This window comes from Struthio camelus, chromosome Z (assembly GCF_040807025.1).
Source record: "Struthio camelus isolate bStrCam1 chromosome Z, bStrCam1.hap1, whole genome shotgun sequence".
NCBI lineage: Eukaryota > Metazoa > Chordata > Aves > Struthioniformes > Struthionidae > Struthio > Struthio camelus.
Window position 1 is genome coordinate 53,880,480 of NC_090982.1, and position 20,089 is coordinate 53,900,568.

Here is a 20,089-nt window from a genome sequence, read left to right on the forward strand (position 1 = left end):
TGGATTTTATATTTTCGTTATTTACATTGTTTATATATATTGTAATGTGACATGGCTTTATGGCAAGCCAATAGAACCAAATCAGTGCGCTGCATGTGTTTCACAGAGCCATTTGCTTGGCCTTCTAGATAGTTGAAATGAAGCAGTTCTTCTTGGTTCAGCTGGCTAAATAGCATGTGATGCTCCTCAGCCAGAGGACAGACCAAGGAAATTGAAATACCGTATTGTTAAAGCTGGGAGAAATGATAAAATAGAAGAACCAGGTGTCCTACAACTGGAGAAGCTGTGAGCAGTGCTATAAGGCGGAGTCATTGAGGCAGACATTGCTGCGGAGGAGAGGTATGCACACTCTGCTGGTCTGGGTGGTTTTAGATTGATTCTGGATTAATGTGTCTTGATGATGAACTGATGCTTTCAGTGGCCTCACATGCTCATTTCACTTGTGCAGGATTTGATTCTGTACAGCATCCGTCTGTTCTGAATATTTCTGTATCATCAAGGTATCTGTGTGTTAGATGTGGAGAAATCAGACTGGATGGGAGTATTCACTCTTTGCATGTGCACATCCTGCGATGCATTGGAGAGAGCAGATATCTCACAGAAAGCTGGGTCCATCTCTGACCTTTTCCTAGTCTCTCTCTGTGCACTTCCTCAGCACAGAGTCTGGAGTAGAATTGTAAATACTTCACTGTGTACTAGGATCTGGGCTACTGTACTGGATCCATTGCGTTTCCATCTAGTCTGTCTGTCTTATTTTTGAGAGTCTTCAATTAATGGCAGACGGGCCTTCTGAAAGTTGAACTATTTATTACTTAAGAGCAAAGGCAGAGAATAAAAAAAAAAAAAGAGTGATTTTAAAATAGTAGACACATACATATATGACTGGGTTTTTTAGCAGCTTTTGGTGGTAGCCTAAGCAGAAATCATTTCCCTAGAATTTTCCAGTCGCGTTCTCTCTCTCTTTTTTTTCTTTAGCTGTCCTGAATATTACTTCAGTGTCTTCCTAAGAGAAGGCTCTTTTAATAGTCTCAAGATTTTTTCTGTGTTTGGAGGCCTTTTCCTCTCCCAGTTAACCCACAGAATTGACTTGAGAAAAGATGACATTTAAAAAGACTAAAAACTCTGGCATTGTCCTGTAACTCCTTAGCATGTACGAAGATGAGCCTATTGAGAGTCAGGGTTCTCCACCCGTCTTTCAAGCCAGAATCCTGTTGAGTTAAAACAGATAGTCTAGTGCAATCATTCTAAACACTCGTCAAAATCAGTTTTTATAGACCATCATAGGGCAATTTCAGCTATATCACCAAGTAATATTGTGCTAAAATGACTTATCCTTATGATGTACCCTGTGATAAAATATGGTTGTGTAATTAAAGGCTATTTTACACAAAACTGTCCACTGTATTAATAATTAGCGTTTCGTTTCGTCCTCATTACTTAATATGTAGTCCAGTGCGCTAATTGTACAACGCAGTCCAAATCTTGCAATGAATATAGCGTCATTAAATATTACAAGAGCTTTTTTTACAAGGCTTTAATTGCAAGGTATTAGTTCTTTGTCAACATTAATTCATTTATTTTTTCCCCAAGCACCTACTGTGCATGAGGGATTCTTTCTGGCTTTTTGGAGGAAGACTAAGGTGTCGTGAAATCAATGTTCTAATCATCGGTGTACCCCGGTCTTGGGGTACTGAACTTAAAAAAAAAAAAAAAACCTGGGGATGGCTCTTCAAATGTATTCTTAAAACGGGGATCCAGTCTGTAGTTCTGAGTACTGAAATCATTCAAGTTGAATGCCTAGAAAATGGCAAGTATACAGAAAGAAGTTACCTGAGAACATTTTGTTCTATAGCATTTGGCTGGTCCCCTGAGAACACCTGAATTCCTACAGTGAACAGAGTTCTCGTAGGTAATATTCTCCTCTTTTCACTGCAAGATCACTTTTTCTCTCCCTGAAGTTGCTTACCTGATTTATTAGATATTATCCTGCTGCCCCAACAAAAGAAGTAGGGTACTCCACATGCTTAATAGATAATCCTCATATTTAAGAGAGTATTTTGTTATGCGTTCAAAGCTATTGCAGAAAAAGGTGATCATTTTGAACCTCATGTGTTCATTGAGTAGAGCATCAGTGTAAACCTCTCAGAGGCTGTATTGAGGTTGCACTGCCTATATTTATGTTCTTTTAACATATTTATTTGATCATGTTTGACCTCCATAAACATATGACTGTATTTCCAGTATTTCAAAAAAGTTAAACAGAAATTAAAATTTCAGCACGTGGAATCACGTTGACTCTGCTCGATGTAAACGACAGTTGCTGACAAAGTTGGGATGCTAATGCCCGTAGCTCAGAGTCTTCTGCTTCTTGAGTGTAAGGGGTAAATAACAGTAGAAGGTAGCTGCTGTGCCAATAAATCATCCTCCAGTGGTGGCTGCGGTCATGTACTTTGTCAGTAAGTTCTGCCACCGTTTCGTAGGATGCAAAGACGTGCTGAGACATCTTTCCCAATTTGTTGGTATTGTAGTGGTTAAATATCCTGTTCTCCCAGCATTTATTCTTCCCTTTCTGTGCTTCTACCACTCTATTTTTTCAAGATTGTTTAGACCATGCTTGAGGCAAATAGGTAAATTTTCTGGAATAAGTCTTGATAAATCTATACTAAATGTGTGCAAAGAGCAATTTTCACCTAAAAAGATCTGGGCAGGCTTTAAGGGGAAGGGGAAAGGGCATGCACCATATGCTGAGCTGGTCCTCTGGCTACATTTCTGATCTCTGCAACGTGGGAGATGCTACAGCTGCTCCTTAGCATTAGCAAAACAGGACAGAAGATACATTGTCTCTGAACCTTCTTCTTACAAAAGAGGTGGACATTTTAGCTGAACTTTTTCAAAACCATCCAGTCACGCAGACTGGATATAATCACAGTAAGAGGAGAAGTTTGACAAAGGTATAAGCAGTTGGAAGTAGGGTCTTATAAGTGAAGAGAAGTATAACCTTAACTGAAGTAACTGTTACTGCCACCATCTGTAGTAGCCTATAAGCATGAAGAGACAAAATCTAATTAGGCAGAAAATTATACTAAGATTAAAATTTTTGTTTGTTTTGTTTCATTGAGCCAATCCAGAGAGGGATTGCAATGATTGCAATTATTTATGGCCTTTATTTGGCATATTCACACAATATAACATTGACTAAATTTCCGCTATTGCAGAGGAAAATTATATGCTAAAATTTTTGGTACTTTTCTAGCTGCATTTATACAATGAAGAGTAATTGAAGTCTCTGTAGAAATCAGTGTATGTGTGCATTTGTTTCAGAATTGGAATATACAATAGGCTGTCTAGTTTGATCTGTAGACTAGCAATATTATGCAATTGCAAGCCCTGTAGCCCAAACTTCCAGCACCACTCTACAAACAAGAACAAGAAATATATATGCATATTCCCTTAGGTGTGCAAAAGCCTGTATTATTATTATTTTTTTTTTTTTAGTTTAAATGACCATATCTTTGTGAACCCACTGTTCTACAGTTGTATTAATGAGGATATGGTGAAAATGCAGTCCTCTTTGTCCTGTGTTTTTGATAAAACTAAAACATTTATTAATAGCAGTGAAATCATGAAACCAAAATATTTCTGATACTAAATTATTTTCAGTATTGCTGGGCCCTGAAGTTGAAGAGGCACAGAATACACGTAAGATAGTTTTTGATAGCATATCTCAAATCTGCATGGGAAAGCAAGATACATACAAATAAATATAAATTTCCTTATAAATAAACTTGGTCACTTGAGATGTTTCTGCAGGTGAAGTAGTAACTATTATTTCTTTAAAATGTGCGCTTGCCATAGATAATGGAAAAACAATCACAGGGAAAATGTTTTATACCATCTAAGTAATTGTACAGTAGAATACATTTAAAATTATCTGTTTGAATATTTATTGTGAGAAATTTGAAGATGGGCATTTGTGAAATATGGAGAGAGGTCAATGTATGGAGTTCAAAATCACTAGGGCTTGAAACTGAAGCCTAGAATAAGCTGCAATTCCTGCTTTTGCCTAGAAGTAACCATGCAGAGAGCTTTATAATTTTCCCACTATTCATTTCTGCGCCATCAAACTCTAGTTGATTCAACATCTGTTTGTCAAAGAAAGGAAATCCAACCCTCTCATCTAATTTCTTCTATTCATCATTTAAGCAAGTATCAGTGAAGGATTCAACAAAATGCTGTGTTCAGACAAACAATACATAAAATACTGTGTGCTTATTTCATCCTCATTCTAATATCAAGTCCTCCCTCCAGTGGCTGCTGTTACAGTTTTTTACTTTTTAAGTAAGAACTGGAAATTTCTTTCTTAAAGCCAGATTGGGGAGTAGGGGTGGTGGTGGTCTTTTTGCTTTTTTGTGCTTCTAGCTCAGTAGGTGAATCTTTAAGTTATCTACTGTTTTCTCAGTGGCAGTGGCTTCATCTGAGAAATGATCCCAGGCACCCGTTGTCGGGGCAAAATACCAGGAATTCTCTCCTGCCCTTCAGTGTTACGTGTAGCGTTGTTGTGCTGTTGGTCTCTGCGTTGATTAATGTGGTGGTGGGGGGAGTAAATTTAGTAACGCAAACCTATGTTCACACAAATGTTGTGTTTCTTTCCTTGTGCCATAACAAGCTTTTGAGTGTGTAACCATGTTTACTATATTCAGATATGAATTTTCAAATGTTGTGTAGGGAAGATGACCCAATTTGTGTGACTAGTATAATTTTCATCTGGGCCACCACTGTGAGTTTCTACCACTTTTAGTAATTCTAACCTTAGTGGGTTTCTTTATTTATTTTATTTTTTTTAACACTTTACGAAAACTTACATGTTGAGTTGTAAATGTACATCCTGATGAAGGACATGATTTCATATCTGGTGATCTTTTGTCTGTGAACTATTTGGAAGCATCTCAGAAAAATCTTTTGTAAATGCCACGCATGTGAATTTACATTTGAATCATTTTAATGTTTATATTGAGCAGGTTACGTGCCAGAAAATACTAAACTGTCTCTGGTTTTGTTATTTTTGTTGATTACTCTTGTTATGAGTGCTAATACGATTAAAATATTGGCTAAAACATGCGTGTTGTAACTGAATCATGTTGAATTGCACCATAATTTAAAAAGTGCTCAATCTAAGTAGAGGTTTCAGAGGAAAGAGGAGATGACCTGGTGCAATCATATCTAGGAGACTTTTGACAGAGTACTGTCATTTCCCATCAGCTTAAACTGAACAGCTTTCTGCACAGGAGCAAAGGAAGGTATCAGTTTTCCCTGGGTCAAACTTACTTACTTAAACCCAAGTTTAAATTTTTTTTCTCTGTTTAGTTACTCTCAACCCTTTAAATTGCTGTGTGTGCATATATATATATATATATATATATATATATATATATTTATATTTATATTTTAGTTTAGAAGAACGTTTCATGCATAATAGGTTTTCTCTAAAGAAAATACAGAATAATCACCCACTGTATCTTTAGCATGGTATCGTTAGCATGCTTTTTTTTTTTTTAAGTTTTTGTTCTGTTATAATAGTGAAACAATGTTACTTAAACTGTTGGGGAGGGGGTTCTTTTTTACAATTAGAAATCTCAGGGAGCCAGTAGTAGAGTGAGGTGGATCCTATCACTCTTTGTTTGGAAGTTGCAAATTGCTACTGAGATACAGTTCATGCAGACTCATCCAGGATAAAATAATATATTGAGTAGAAGAATAAAACAATTTGATAGTGACTGACAGATAAAACAGCCAAAAAAGATGAAGGGAAAAAGGATTCAAGGCATAGAAGTCTTTATTGAGCAGGAAGAAGCGGTGATTGTCATGTGGTACTTTGCTCCCTTGGTGTCAGATTTGAGATGAAAGAGATTGCAGACTAGAATGTCTGGGCTGCCTTCTATGCAATAGGAAAAATTTTCAAATACATTTTGCATGTGAATTTCCCACCCTGCATATATTGGGGTTCTATATTACTGGACATCCACTCTTTAAAAGTTTTGACACAGATAAAGGTTTAAACCTATTTGTTCTGTGTAGTTTTATTAAAACCTTAAACTGTATGGAACAGTAAGAATAATAAGTGGAGTTAAGTGAAGAAGGAAAAGAAAACGTAGAGACTGTGGAAATTCTGTCAATCATGTTTTGGGTGTATCTTCCACTTTGGACTTACAAGTGTGCTGCTTCTCCAAAAGGCTTATTATTTACTGGTCTTACATCAGAATGGCAAAAAGAAGCATTGATTAGATAGAAGTTCTTCTAGGATTAGGTAGAAGTTAGTCTTCGTTCTTTTATACTGGAATCTTTGACCAAACATTACAGAGGAATACGTATTATGCTTTGTTGCAAACCTCCCTAATCTGTCATGGTGCAGTGACACCTTGGAATGTTCAATGTAAGTTCTGAAGGAGAAGAAAAAGTTGATTTTAATCAACTTTAATTTTTTGTCGTAGGGGTTTATAATAGTCTTTCTGGGAAGTTTTGTTTTCGAAACAAGTTCTGTTTTTGTGATATCTGCAGTTACAAGTGTCTGTTGAAGTAGGCGTCAATAAATCTGCCTAATTTCTAACTCTTGTCCATTTTCAGATCGTCCTTTGAAGATTGATGTATGTTTACTTCAGTGCTTTAAATTTGTTAACAGTTTGGGTAAGGATGGCTCAGCTCCAGCAAGGAGGCCCAGATGAAAAAGAAAAGACTACTGCATTAAAGGGTATGAGTCTTTTTGCCTTCTTTTTACATATCTGAGACATTTCAGAATCAATTATTAAAATTAAGGAATGGAAAATAGTTAGATATAAATACTGATTAGAATCTGGCAGTTGCAATACTAAAAGAGACTAATTAGTCTTTAGCGCTTTTTGTCCAATATTGTCCATTATCAACATGGTGCTTTTGTATTCTTAGTTTCTGGGAGGTATCATTTCAGTTTTGTGCCACTTATGTTTTATATTTGTGTAATCAAATTACAGCTTTTAAAAATCTCTTTGAGCGTAGAATGTTAGTGGGAAAAATATCTTCAAGACATTGATTTCCATGTTGGTTTTCTAAAGTTTTCTGGTTTATTTTATGTTTAAAAAAAAAAATAACTAGACCTGAGTGACTTAGTAGAATCATTTTCTTTTCTTCAGGAAAAAATTAAATGAAATGACATCTTATAGGTATTATTTTTTCAAGTTTGGAAGTATGTGGAGCTGGTTAGACCTACAAGTAGGCCAACCAAACATTGAAGTTAGTGCTGCATCAGACATTTACTCTCTTAAATTGTCTTTCAGAAGGGAGAAAAAAATACACCTCTGAACACTAATGTAAAAATTGGATTTTTACAAATGTATTAGTAGAAATATGTGTTTTGTTAATATAGTGATGGTAGATGCTATTTCCTCCCTTAAAATTGTGTGTTTGTGAAAGGCTTGATGAAAATCCATGCGATTCTTTTTTCAAACATCATGTTACTAATTTTGTCAGTATATTTTCAGGAAATTACACTTCACATATGGAAAAATAGGACTCCATTTTAAGCTTGGCATTCCTTAAGGGTTAGTGCCCAAGAAATACTGCAAATAATGAAAATTTTGTGTGAGGATCTGATTATCTTCAAGTGATCTGGTGAACGCTTATTAAGCTATAGAAAGTCTTTTGCAAATCACCTGGTTTTGAGCTCTGTTGAACCTGCCTGGAACAGAGTTTGAGAGTCAAAGATCTTAGGTGAGAATGTTGGACAAGATCATGCAAGAATCTCAAAGTTATAGGAACGCTTTGCATAATTTTAACTTGCAAAATTGCACAGGAAGAAAGTGTCTGGTTAGGTAGTTGAAACACAGGCCAACTGTGGTTTTATTGAGTAACTGTGATTGTAGTTGTAAAGCTAGCTTCTTACGGTGTACGTACTGAGGATAGGTTTAATACGTATTTCGTCTGGTATTGTCCCTGCTAGTCAGAAGATGGATATTTTATTATGTAGTAGCTGACACTCTTATGTAAACACGTTTCCAAATAGGTCACAGTAAGAAGACATGAAAACTGTGGTGAAATAAAATTCTAGAGGAGAAACGGCTGGAGTCTCTTTGCCAAGGAGAGAGAGCAGTGTCCAACACTGTTTTGCTACCTTGATGTTGTGACAGCAGAAAGGAAGAAAGTATATGCCGTTTATCTCCTGTTGCCAAAACCTTCTTTGACAGAGATCTTTTCTTTCATCTCTGTCATTCTATCATTTGGCTGAGGACCAAAGCAACTCCCCCAAAACTTTCAAGGGATAATACACAAGCACAGTTATAAGCTTGCTTCTATGAACTAACTGAATGTCAGGGGACTTGCTGTTAAATAGATTTGATGTAAAAGTGAGCCACCGTTGAGAAAGCCATATTTAGAAATTTCCTAGTTGCATCCAGTGGTTATACAGCTATTTAGATATTACAGAGATGCTCGGATAACATATCGTGGGTTGGGGAGACGTTGAGTGCGAGTGACCATACAAGGTGGTCTTTGGTCATCCAGCATTACTAAGTGGAATGGCTTAGGAAAGGAGGAGCTGGAGACAGAGTGAATCATATGAATGCCAGAGTGAATGCCAGATGAACCTGAAGCGCTATAAAAAGCCAAGGAATTGTCAAGAATGTTGAAACTAATTACGTTTTAAACATTGCAGACATTTCAGAGGATTAGTGTACCAATGTTCAGCCTAGGCAACTTGGGTAATTCGTAAGCTTGTCACTGACAGTAAGACTAAGCAAAATTGAACAAAAATATAATAATAAAAAACTTCTTTAAATAATTATCTTTAAATAAATAAAGGATGAAAGAGTAGTTAGTGCCAAACAATGCTGGTTTAAAGAAAATGGGCCTTTAAAAACTATTTTTCTTCCTTTGAGTCACAAATACGGGTGGCAGAAGTAGTAAAGTCATATTCTTAGAATTCTTAAGGCAGTTTGGTAATATATATCTTGATTTATAAACAGCAGTAGTACAATATCGGTGTAGCACTCCCTTAATTGAATTAAAATGTTTAGTGGTGTTCAAGTTCATCTTCAAGGAAGTAGTAAAATGTATTTCAGAGGAATCGGGCTGAATCATTTAGTGATGATTTTTTATTAATAATCTTATTTTTAATAATGAGAAAATGCGATAAAATGATAGCATCCGATTGTGTTGGTGATAAGTAATGAAACGAGGACAAAACTGTATGCTGAGATCTGTGTACACAGTGATTGTGTAGTAGTTAGATGTAAGCAAAACATGTACTTATATGCTTGCCTCTGGTTAAAAGTAAATCCTTAAATCTGTGAATAAAGAATGCAGGATATACTTATGTTAGTGTACTTACATTAATGAATGCAGGCTATAGTAGGGTATGCCATCTCAGAAAATAGGAAGTCTTCAAAAGATTGGGTATCATGATTTATACTAAAATGAATGGCGGTTTTCTCTACCTTGAGATTTATTAAGCAGGGTTGGGGAGCGGAACAGCTCAGTCTATTTGGGTATCAAAGGGGAAGGTTACGGACTGTTGTTATCACAGCTGGTAAATGCCTGTTGAGATAACACGCATTTGATAACTTGAGCTATTTAAACAGGCAAACAAGAATATATCAATGACTTGGTATTGAAGCTAGGTAAATTTTCGTTAACACCATGATGCGTACTAGAAACCAGATGCACGTTTATAACACTGAGGGTAATAATCATTGAAACAAATTACTGTGGTTTTGGTGGCTTTTCTGTCCCTGCACTAGTTTTGATCAGCATTAGAGATAAATAGATAAATAAATAAATAAGAAGATGTGCTGAAGTTCAGGCGCAGCTATTAATCTGTCGGAAGATTTCGCATAATGCAGTCCAGTGTTTACTGTTACGTAGATTGTCCTTCGGCCCTTAAGATCTAGATAACTCAATAAATGCATCTTGTCAGCGATAATAGTGAAATAAGCCAGACATACGACGTATGTGTCATTTTTCTTTTCTTTCCTTTTTTAGATCTATTGTCTAGAATAGACTTGGATGAACTGATGAAAAAAGATGAGCCACCACTTGAATTCCCTGATACTCTGGAAGGATTTGAGTACGGTTTTAATGAAAGTGAGTTGTATATGCTTTGTAAAGACTGTACTTAGAATAACGTTAAGAGGTTATCAGAACTTTGATTATACCTTATAAATCCTTATTAGAATTTCATACTTTTCTCTTAAGAATAAAATTATAAGCCTTAGTGTAATAGACTTATAAATCTAAGTAATAATTTTTTGATTTCATAAAATTGTCAAAAATAATTCCTCTTTATACAGTAATGTAGGTTTATACTGTATGTACTTTTAGAGAGTCTTCGGCTTCTTGTTTTCTTTTACAGAGGTTAAAAGTAATTTTTTTTCTGTAGCGTTAAAAAGTAAGCTTAGAGTGGTCACTTATGTAAGTAACATTTTATTTAGTGACTTGTTTTTATTTATACAAAAGGAATTATTATTTGGATAATAGTTTATTCCAGCTCTTCCATTAATACCACTAGGAAAACACCTATATTCCATTTATATTGATGGAGGCATGAACAACGCGTTATACTTTTTATTCTTCTAGCACAGATCACGGTTTTGCATTGCAGCTAAGTTTTTGTAATGACTACAACTCATGCCAGCTACCTTAATGTATATATTAAATGAGTCAGTAGTATTTATAATTTCCAGTGCATACATTTTAAAATACAACAGAGAAGAAAGCTTCCGAGCTAAAATAATATCAGTCTCCAGGAAATGGCTTTTTCAAGATTATTTGAAACCTGTAGGACAAATGGGGATGTTTACAATCCTACTTCTTTCAGTGCCTGTTCTGTGAACAGAGGAACTTTAGTTTCTAAATCTGCCTGTCTTACATCTTCCACTTTTAAAGAAAAAAAGAGCTTTCCTTTAAATGATAGTCATTTATGCAACACTTAGCTTTTTAATACCCTGATGGCTTTCACAGGAAGGTACTTAGAGACTAAAAGTGTCATGAAAGTGATGCTCTTTCTTTGATGGGAGGGGTTCAGTTCTGTCACTTTTCAGCTCCTTATTTTTAGATCTGCACAGTGTCTACTGTCTTCCTTACTGACTTCAGAGTTAATGGTTCATATGTGGTTGATAAAAAGGGCTGAAATTTGAATTTTGGGGAATGATGTTTTAGAATGATGTTATTGAATATTCCATCACTAACCTCACAGGCTGAGTGATTTCCATAGAATGCAGCAAAACCTATTACTAGGCTACTGGTCAGCGTGCTGCCAGAGGTCTGCATTTTGCTTTTGTATGTTGAATTCAAATGTTCTGTCCGGCATTCCTTTGTCATAATCATAGGTTTTTTTATGATGGAAAAGTAAGGAAGATTTTATCTGATTTGAAGAATCTAAGAAGACAAGGGTACCAGAAATCCAAAGAAAATCTTGAAAATAAACCAGATGTTTGCTCCAGTTTCCTTATGGAGAGAACAACTTCATCGACTGTAGAATGGCATACTTGAACAGTAACTAGCTGAGAAGAAGCAGCTAAGTGTGGAGTATCACGAAACTGCAAGAAGGATATTGGGACCTGAGATAAGGATATGAGGTTGAGGGAGAAATATTCCCCTGGAGGCTCATATCTGGAAAACGCACTGGCCAGGATGTAAGGCAGGTCTGGGAAAAAAAAAAATCTCAGCTAAGCAGATTTACAGTCTCCCAAGTAATTAATTTAAAATATCAAGAGTTTTCGGAACGTAAATGTCCTGAAAAGATGTGAACTGAGTTAGCAATTTCTTGTTTTGCTGAAGAAGCTTTCTTTTGCAATGCAGACATTTCAGCTTTCTAGGACATGCCTGTATATATCTATTTTTAATGTTTCTGTGATTAACTACAACTTTGAAATAATCTGAGATCATAACTTGTGTTTTGTTTCATAAGCTGAAATATTACTGGTAAGATATCCATTTCTTGCCGTTTGCTTCATTGCCATTTTATTCTTCCTATTTTAACCCAATCCATACCTTCATTTGTGGTTGAATTTGCTACTAAACTTGCGCTGTAAATGAAGAAAATTGCATAAATTTAAATTGGAATGCATAGGAGTAGCATGGGGTTTTGCTTTTTTTATGCATTCTGCTTTATTCTACTATTATATTCTCCTTGAATCCTGAATCTAAGAGCTTTTGTTTGATTGCCTTGTGCTAGGAGCTGAGATATTTGCCTTAGTTGTGGACGTATGTTTTTCAGATTAACCTGAAATGTTTTTTCTGGATAGGTTAATTTTGAAGAAGACTACGTTTCCTCTCCCTCTAGGCCCTGGCGCAATTTCTACTCACGTTTCTCTACAAATGTAGTTGGTTGTGAAGACAGAGTAATGAGTAGCTAGAATTTGATCACCGCACTGGCGTTACAGATGACATAGTTATCTGCTAATGTTTACGGTTCACTATTAAGCCATAGGACTTGAGACCTAAATATTTCTTGCAAAACAGCTTGACGTTTGATACCTGGATGTAATTTCAGTACCGTTACTTATGTTATGGTTAATCTTGCAATACATACCATTCAAGGTGAATGCATATTGTTGTTGTGATACGATTGTTTTCATTTAAAAATACTATAATCAAAATAGGAGAGGGGATGACAATAGCCCAATTTTTAGGTGTAGACTTTTTTTTTTCTAAATTTCCCACAATGAGGTGTGTATTACTTTTAATGAAGAAACGTATTAAAATGTAATCATACTGTTTCTTTTACAGAAGGGCAGCTAAGACACATAAAGACTGGGGAGCCATTTGTTTTTAATTATCGTGAAGATTTGCATAGATGGAACCAAAAGCGCTATGAAGCTTTGGGGGAGGTATGTGAATCGTGCATGTGTGTGCATACGTATCTGTATTAGTGTACTGTGTTTTTTTTGTGTTCCTCTATGAAAACGATACTTTTATGTATTTTAAGAAAGATTTAGTGAGGCTGCAGTCATTTAACAAAAGATATTTCATGTTTTGTTGCATGTTAATGCTCCAATAGTAATCTACATTATTTACTGTATAGTTTAGAATGAAATTCAGGCTATATTTTGACTTTCTGCTGTATTTAAAATAGAATGTCATGTAGATTACACAAATCAGAAAAATTCTGCTGAGTAATGTTTTCTGTAACTTTCTTGTCCTGTAAGCTGAGCAATGGGTACAGAACTGATGTGGAGCTTTACTTTCTAGCTAAAGATATATATACATATATATACACTGGCTGATCTCACTGATTTCTCCGCATGTCTCCAGTGGATAACAGGAGCCATGAAACTGAAAAATTAGAAATTTGATGATTGATTAGATATTTGAATGCTACTGATATTTCCTTTGACTTTCTGTAGATACACAATGTAGTGACTGCTGAGTATATAGTTCCTCTTCTGTGTGAAAATGACTCAAATTTTAATGCCATGCTTTTTTGTAACATTTTGGTAGTCAGAACATTGACTTGACAAAAAGAGAGAAATCTCATCTCAGTGAATGCAAAAATGTGTGTGCTTAGGTCTTCATTGCATTGTCATAACCTCCCCTGCCCAACAGAAAGGGCAGTTTGAGCACACTGACCTCTGAAGGTATTAGTGCTGCTAAAGTCACAGTGGCCTTTGGAGGCCCATGAAAGGGGGTGCATAGTTCAGTGCACCAACTACTGCCTTTGCCTTAGAGATGTGGCACTGTGACTTCTGTTTGGAAACGTTGTGGCACGTCATTCAAAGAACCCTTGTGAACTGCCTTAGCCTCGTGGCTTGTCGTCTTTCATTAGTGTTACTGTTTTAGTAAGGATTAAACACGTTGTTTGAGTCTCTTCGTTCCCCACTTCCTCTTTCTGTTAAGGTTACTTTAGACTCGTCAGAGAAGCGTGTGATTGTGCACGTATTAGACATTTAATCTTTTAAATTTTCTTTTCCACTAAAGAGTATAAAACAAATTAAATGTCCAAAACAAAAGCCAATCATAAACTGTTTCAAAGTAAATAGTACAGAACATCTTGAATGAATTTCTTGGATGGGTAAATAAGAATATACTTAAATTTTTCACCAAATGGCTGTATATAGTTTCTGATGGTGCCAAGAGTGTATTTAAGTTGAAGAAATATATAATTACATGGCCTTTTCTAGTTATAACAGGATGGTCTCTGGGAATTTATTTAGGTATTGAGCAAGCAGGATCAAGAGAAGAGTGCACAGCACAAGTCTATATCTGATTGACTGAATAGCACAAATAGCACTCCATTCTCTCTTGAGTCCTAATAGTTGAATGAAGCCTGATCTGAGAATTCGCCTAATCCATGAATTTGGATATCAGGATGAGTTAAGTGTAAATAGGAGGGATAGAAATTTCCTTCTGTGGAGAGTAGAGTGGAAGAGGAAAGCATAGTGGGAGATTCACACATGTACACTTCAATACTGTACACTTCAATACTGCAAAGCTTTGAAATGCCATATTCTTACATATACAAATCCCCACTTAAATACACATGCCCTTCACTGTTATGTAGCAAAAGAATTTCTATTCTTTGAGAATAATTCATCAAATAATCCAAATTTTTAGATAAACCATAGCGAATTTTCAGTCATGTGGGTTTTACTTTTTTGTTCAGGTAATGTGTAAAGCCACTACATCTGCCCGGGATAACATGAATTAGTCTCTGTCTCCCACTTTCTTGCTATGGCTCCTCAAGAGGCTTTGAGGTGGAAGCAGCTTTTCTGTTTGTGCATCTGTGATGAAAAGCTGACACTAACCCTGCAGGGCCTCTGAGGGGTGATCTGGTGCTCTGTGGCTGGTGGAGCCCCACCGTTTTTGGAAGGGGACAGCCTGGAATTTGCCATTGTAATGGATACGCTGGAGCTGCTGCAGCTATAAACCACTGCTTTGTCCTGCCAGACCTTCATTCTTGGATATTTAAGAACCTTTCTTCTTACTTCCTCGTCCTCCTGCTCATCCCTTTAAGGAGCCTGGAAGAACTGTGGCAGGGTAGGAGATGATGGAAGCGGCCGCTGCTTCTCACATCCTTCCACCTCAACTGCGTGTTTTTCCAAAACAAGGCATGTGCTATGGCCAAAGCTATTGTATTATCTAGTTCCTTGATATTACACATTTCTTCCAGAAGGACACAGATTGGCCCCTATTCCGTGGTCTGTGTGTGCAGACATTTCCATATGTCCATGTTGTTTGAATAGCCCCATTTTCCAAATGTAATTGTGTGCTGCCCACATCACTTCAAAATTCTTATGTCTGCATGTGGGCTGCTCTGCTGCCACACCTTCAGGTAGGTGTTTTTGCAACATCATCAAATTCTTCATTCTGTGTGTCTGAGCTGGGAGTGGCACGTTTTCAGCCCAGAGTAATATGAAAGACTTTTTGAGATTTCACTTAGTTCACTTAATACTTTGTGCACTGAGATTTCACCCACATGTTCACAGAGTGGGTGCCTAACATCCGTGATCTGTCGTGTGCATTTTACCTTACTTATAGTTACTCTTCTGGTTCCAGTTTGAGTGATCGTTGAAAATACGCATTGTTTGTATTAGTAGATAAAAGAGGAGGAAGGTTTGAGGTCAGGATTCTGACAGAGGGTTAACTGTTCTAAGTTGTTTATTGGTTTTATGTTTCCAGACAGAAAAGAAACTCACCTGTGTTTTAATCTACTGTCTTAGCTAGGTGTTTGATATTACACGATTCTTTCAACAGGCCACAAATTGATACATGTTCCAGAGTCCTGTGTTTGGCCCAGAATGAGCATCTGGACAGTGATCTATCATTTATTTACGCAGATAAGACTTCTTGTGCCATAGATTGGTGGGTCATTTATGTAGATGTTGAACAGTATTCAAGAAATAAGTTAGCCTCTCATTAGACGTTTTGTAGTCTAGGGTGAGTTGTGTTTAACAAACTGTGGTAGCTTAAAAGGTAGTAGCTCATGTAATTTATAAGATGACATAATAAAATGTTGCCTTAGGTCTTTGGCTTTAAATCATCCTTCTCTGGCGTAGGAGTGCTCTGATATGACTTTTTATGTAGCTGCACATGTAGTGAGAAGATGAAGTTGCTAGACTTGTATCATTGGTCTAAAAGTTGTGTATATTCAGTGTGGCCATTGTTTCCATAGATAGTTCAGTCAGTATATACTGGCTCACTAATGCTAAAGGGGATTTACCCCTGCCTGAGGCAATTTTTTACTAGGCGTACACATTGCAGGCTGCTTTTATTGCATTTTACTGATTTTAAGGAATGGATGCACTTCCTGGCCTGGCTGTAGCATTGTTCTCTCTTTCTTGGAGCATTAATAAGTTTCCATTTGGTAGTCCATGATTTTTTTACGGGTAAAAGTGCTGAATAACTATCTGTGAAGTTCTGCCATGACTCTGGCTGAATGGAAATTGATTCTTCACAAATTGCAGTGGTTCATCAGTGTTTCCACTTCTTCCACCTCTTTGTTTCATTCACTGATCTGTTATTTCAGACGCATATAATTTGTTCTGCAGCCTCTTGAAATCTATTCCTAATAGACAATTTAGTGAAGTTCATAATTTTCTGATTCTGGTTCGGTCATTGCTATTATGGCACTGAATTCCTTAGAGAGTCCTCTCCATTGTGTTTGTGTGTGTGCGTGTGTTTTTTTTTTTAATTAAAATGGCAATAGAAGTGCACAGAATGTGGTGTTGCAGCTGTTTCTAACTGACTACTAATCCATATTGCAAGTTTGAAGGAGGATTGAGAACAACCCTGTGACAACAGTTCAGTTGGTGCAGACACACCATTCTGGTTCAAGGTTGAATTCTAGGGGTTTTGGGGCAAGAGTTACGGAGATTTGGATTCAGGATTAGATTCTAGATTAAACTTGTGATATATCTCCTTGCACTTCAACTAGATGTCTGTCTGTATTCACTGTTTGTACTGCACTTTGAATTGATATTATGGCTATTGAAATTGCCAGGTCAACTTCAGTCGCTGCTTGACCATAACTTCAAAATTAGCTGGTGTTATAGAAGAGATGCTGCTAAAATTCAATTATTGGGATTTTACCTTGTGTTTTGCCCATCATATCCGTTGTGTTGATGACGAGATTTCACGTGAGAAAGATTTTATTGATGTTCTGCTTCCATGGCCTTTCAGGGACCAGGGCATCCCTAGCATCAAAGGACAGTTAGTGTTTATCCTTCTGTATGTCTCTTTTAGCACTAGCACTGGGTAATTATAATTTGGTGATTTCTTGGAGGCCATTTAATATTTGCACGTGTTTTGTCAATGCTATCATTAGTAAAGAGGCTTTTACCTGTACTGGCAGCTTCCTTGACTACCTATGTCTTCCAAAAGAGTCAAAAAGGACTCGTAAATACATGAATTATGATGTGGACCATGGCACGAATGTCTCTCCTGTGGTCCTATTCAAGGATTAGTATATGCTATGTCTTATAATTGCTGCCTATCTGGTGTGCAGAAGTGTATAAGCAGATGAATTCTGCTTATTACAGTTAGCATGCCATAGCGCAAGAAAATACCTGATAGAATACCTGTTTATGTAGAACAGATAGGGAAAACAAGGCAATGGAACACTAAAGTCAGAAATTTGTTGTAGGTTTCATGTATGATAAGATACGGTTGATTGTATATTATCAGAGAAACGTTGACCCACCACATAAAGTGCTTTAAAGTATGTGCATAATTTTTAGGTCCAGCTCATCATAAAGCAGGTTAACCATCAAGATGAGTATTTGTGTGTGGAAAAAATAAGTATGTGGAATTATGACAATGATAACCCATAATTAAGACTGCTAAGGAGTAAAATGTTTTTTGTTTTTTGTTTTTTTTCCTCCTCCAGATTCCCTTTAAGTTAAAGAACAGCTTGGTCTCAACATAATTTAAAAAATAAGCTTTCACCTGCTACTAATTTCCTCCTTGGTTGCAAAGAGCATTATTTGTTTGGAGGACTGAGAGAAAGAAGCTATTTACATAGCACAAATGAAAGCATAGAGCAGCAGAAGAGGACATGTAAGTTAATGAAGAAGGAAGCGTTAAGCAGTCTGCATTTGAAAGGATAGCTTCTTATATGAATAACCCAAAATCTGATGATAGGCTGCACGTGCACCTGGTAGTACTTAAGGTCCAATCTTGCAGCCGAAGCTCATGTGAATAAACTCAATAGGTCTGATCTTGTGAATAAGGACTGCAGGATCAAGTTCCAAATAAAATTTGCAGATGATTAGTAGAAATCCTTACTCTTCGTTTCAGTTTCTTTGCACAGACAATTTATCGCTAAACATTCCACATTTTCTCTGACTAGGGAGAATGCACACTCTGAGTTAAGCAAAATTACGTTGCGTACCTTGACTTACTGCTATGTATTTGCTTTTTATTCATTGATAGGAAAAATTTATCTTACTGAGAGGATGAAATAAATTGATAGTGAGGTAATATGTAGGATATTTCATGTTTATTTGCTTTCATGGGATGCCTGATCCATGATCCAGTTGGCTAGGACTGGAGTTTGTTCAGTTCAGAGAAATTAGATTCCAGATACTTAACAAGCGTCTGAGCACGTGTGGATTTTTTCAGTGTCTTGTATCACAGTCAAGTAAAGGTAAACTTTCATGGGAATAGTAAAAATCCTTACTGAGAACCTAACACCTAACTCTAAGTCCTGTTTTGAAGGCAGGATGAAAGCATCTCATTGAAACAAAGTATTTTTCCTTATCCTTATTTTTGAAAATAGCTGAATCGCATTTTGTGTGGTCTCCTTTGGTAGCAATGTGTGCTATTTCTGTGCCTGTCATGCCCCACATGCCCATGTGAAAGAATTTTTGCAGAATTTTTGCTGTAACAAAATTTTACAATAGAGTAAATGTTGCAAAGATCATTAAATTGTACATTTTGGGCAAAAATAAGTGATTGAGCAGAAGAGAGACACTCTGCAAGTTCCTTAAAGTACAGTTGTGTGATCTCGTATCTCATTAGACACAGAAGAATCCACGTGGAATAGAGGCTTTGCAAATGCAACTGAGGAAAAGCTTAAATGAGAACTTTCATTTTCTAGACACAGAGATAAATTATAAATGCAGTTCTTTAGGAAATCCTACCATATTGGTTACATATCATACCTTATTTGTTACAGGGTGTTGTGAGACTAACTTGGTTGTTTTCATTTCATGACAGATAAGTATGAAACAGAAACACAATACAGAAAATTTTAAGTGGACTAGGTAACACTAAAAGCACCTGAAAATGGGGCAGGATATTGAAAATATTGGAAAAATTTCTCTCTAATGGTTGTTGCTTGGCCATATGTAATTAAATGTTTCAGTAAGGTTTAAGTTCTTTTACTTCATTCCTATTTTCAAACAAATGCACTTGATAACAAAAGGCAAATACTAGTTTAGGCAGAGCACAAAAAAATCTAAATGATGTGTTTATAGTGTCTTTATAATCTTAGAAAGATTTCAGATTTTAACAGTTCGTTTATCTTGACCATTGCTTTTTGGTGAATGAAGAAGATGGAGAGACAGTTTAGCAGTGATTAAAGACTACTTAATAGTACCTAAGGAAATACAAATTTAAATATGAATCTTCGTTGCAGGCAATATATTCATTTGCATATGCTCAATCCGCTTTCAAAAATCTGCTGTTTGTGAAGACTTTTTACTGGAATGATTATGTCAGATGTGCTTCAGTGAACCCTTCTAGTTTGAAGGCAGCAATTGGCAGTAGGTTGGTTCATCACAGCAACATGACAGTACTCGAAAGGTTCAGAGATAGTTTTATAATTATTGTTAGCATGACTCTTGAAAGCAGTGATGAGCATCTCATAAACCCAGATGGGAATTTGTTACATTGTTGATAAATGTGTTGATAAATGTGTTTTACATTTTTAAATTGATAAACAGTGAAAAGCAGAGAAGATACAATAAGGCAGATGGTTGTTTATAAAGCACTTGCAAGTTGCTGCAATTCGAAGAATGGTACTAATTGTTAAAAAGAAGACAAAAATTGGAGTGGGGGGAGTGTTTCAATGAGTTAATCACGAGCTTTTTAAAAATAAAACCTTCAGCAGCTTTAGTTCAATTAG

At 36.3% G+C, this 20,089-nt stretch overlaps 1 protein-coding gene across 8 annotated transcripts in view; it reads left to right on the plus strand.

The window, feature by feature from the left end:
- ARB2A (ARB2 cotranscriptional regulator A) overlaps positions 1 to 20,089 on the plus strand; it is a 273,806-nt gene that overhangs the window by 16,031 nt on the left and 237,686 nt on the right. For 7 of the 8 annotated variants that reach the window (XM_068929018.1, XM_068929016.1, XM_068929014.1 and 4 more), the window contains 3 exons: positions 6,622 to 6,745; positions 10,006 to 10,107; positions 12,754 to 12,854. In XM_068929018.1, coding sequence (XP_068785119.1) covers positions 6,640 to 6,745; positions 10,006 to 10,107; positions 12,754 to 12,854 — 309 coding nt within the window. In that variant the 5' untranslated portion in view covers positions 6,622 to 6,639. Of the gene's footprint in view, positions 1 to 161; positions 340 to 6,621; positions 6,746 to 10,005; positions 10,108 to 12,753; positions 12,855 to 20,089 lie in introns of all 8 variants that reach the window. The other variant, XM_068929015.1, reaches the window with a different exon arrangement.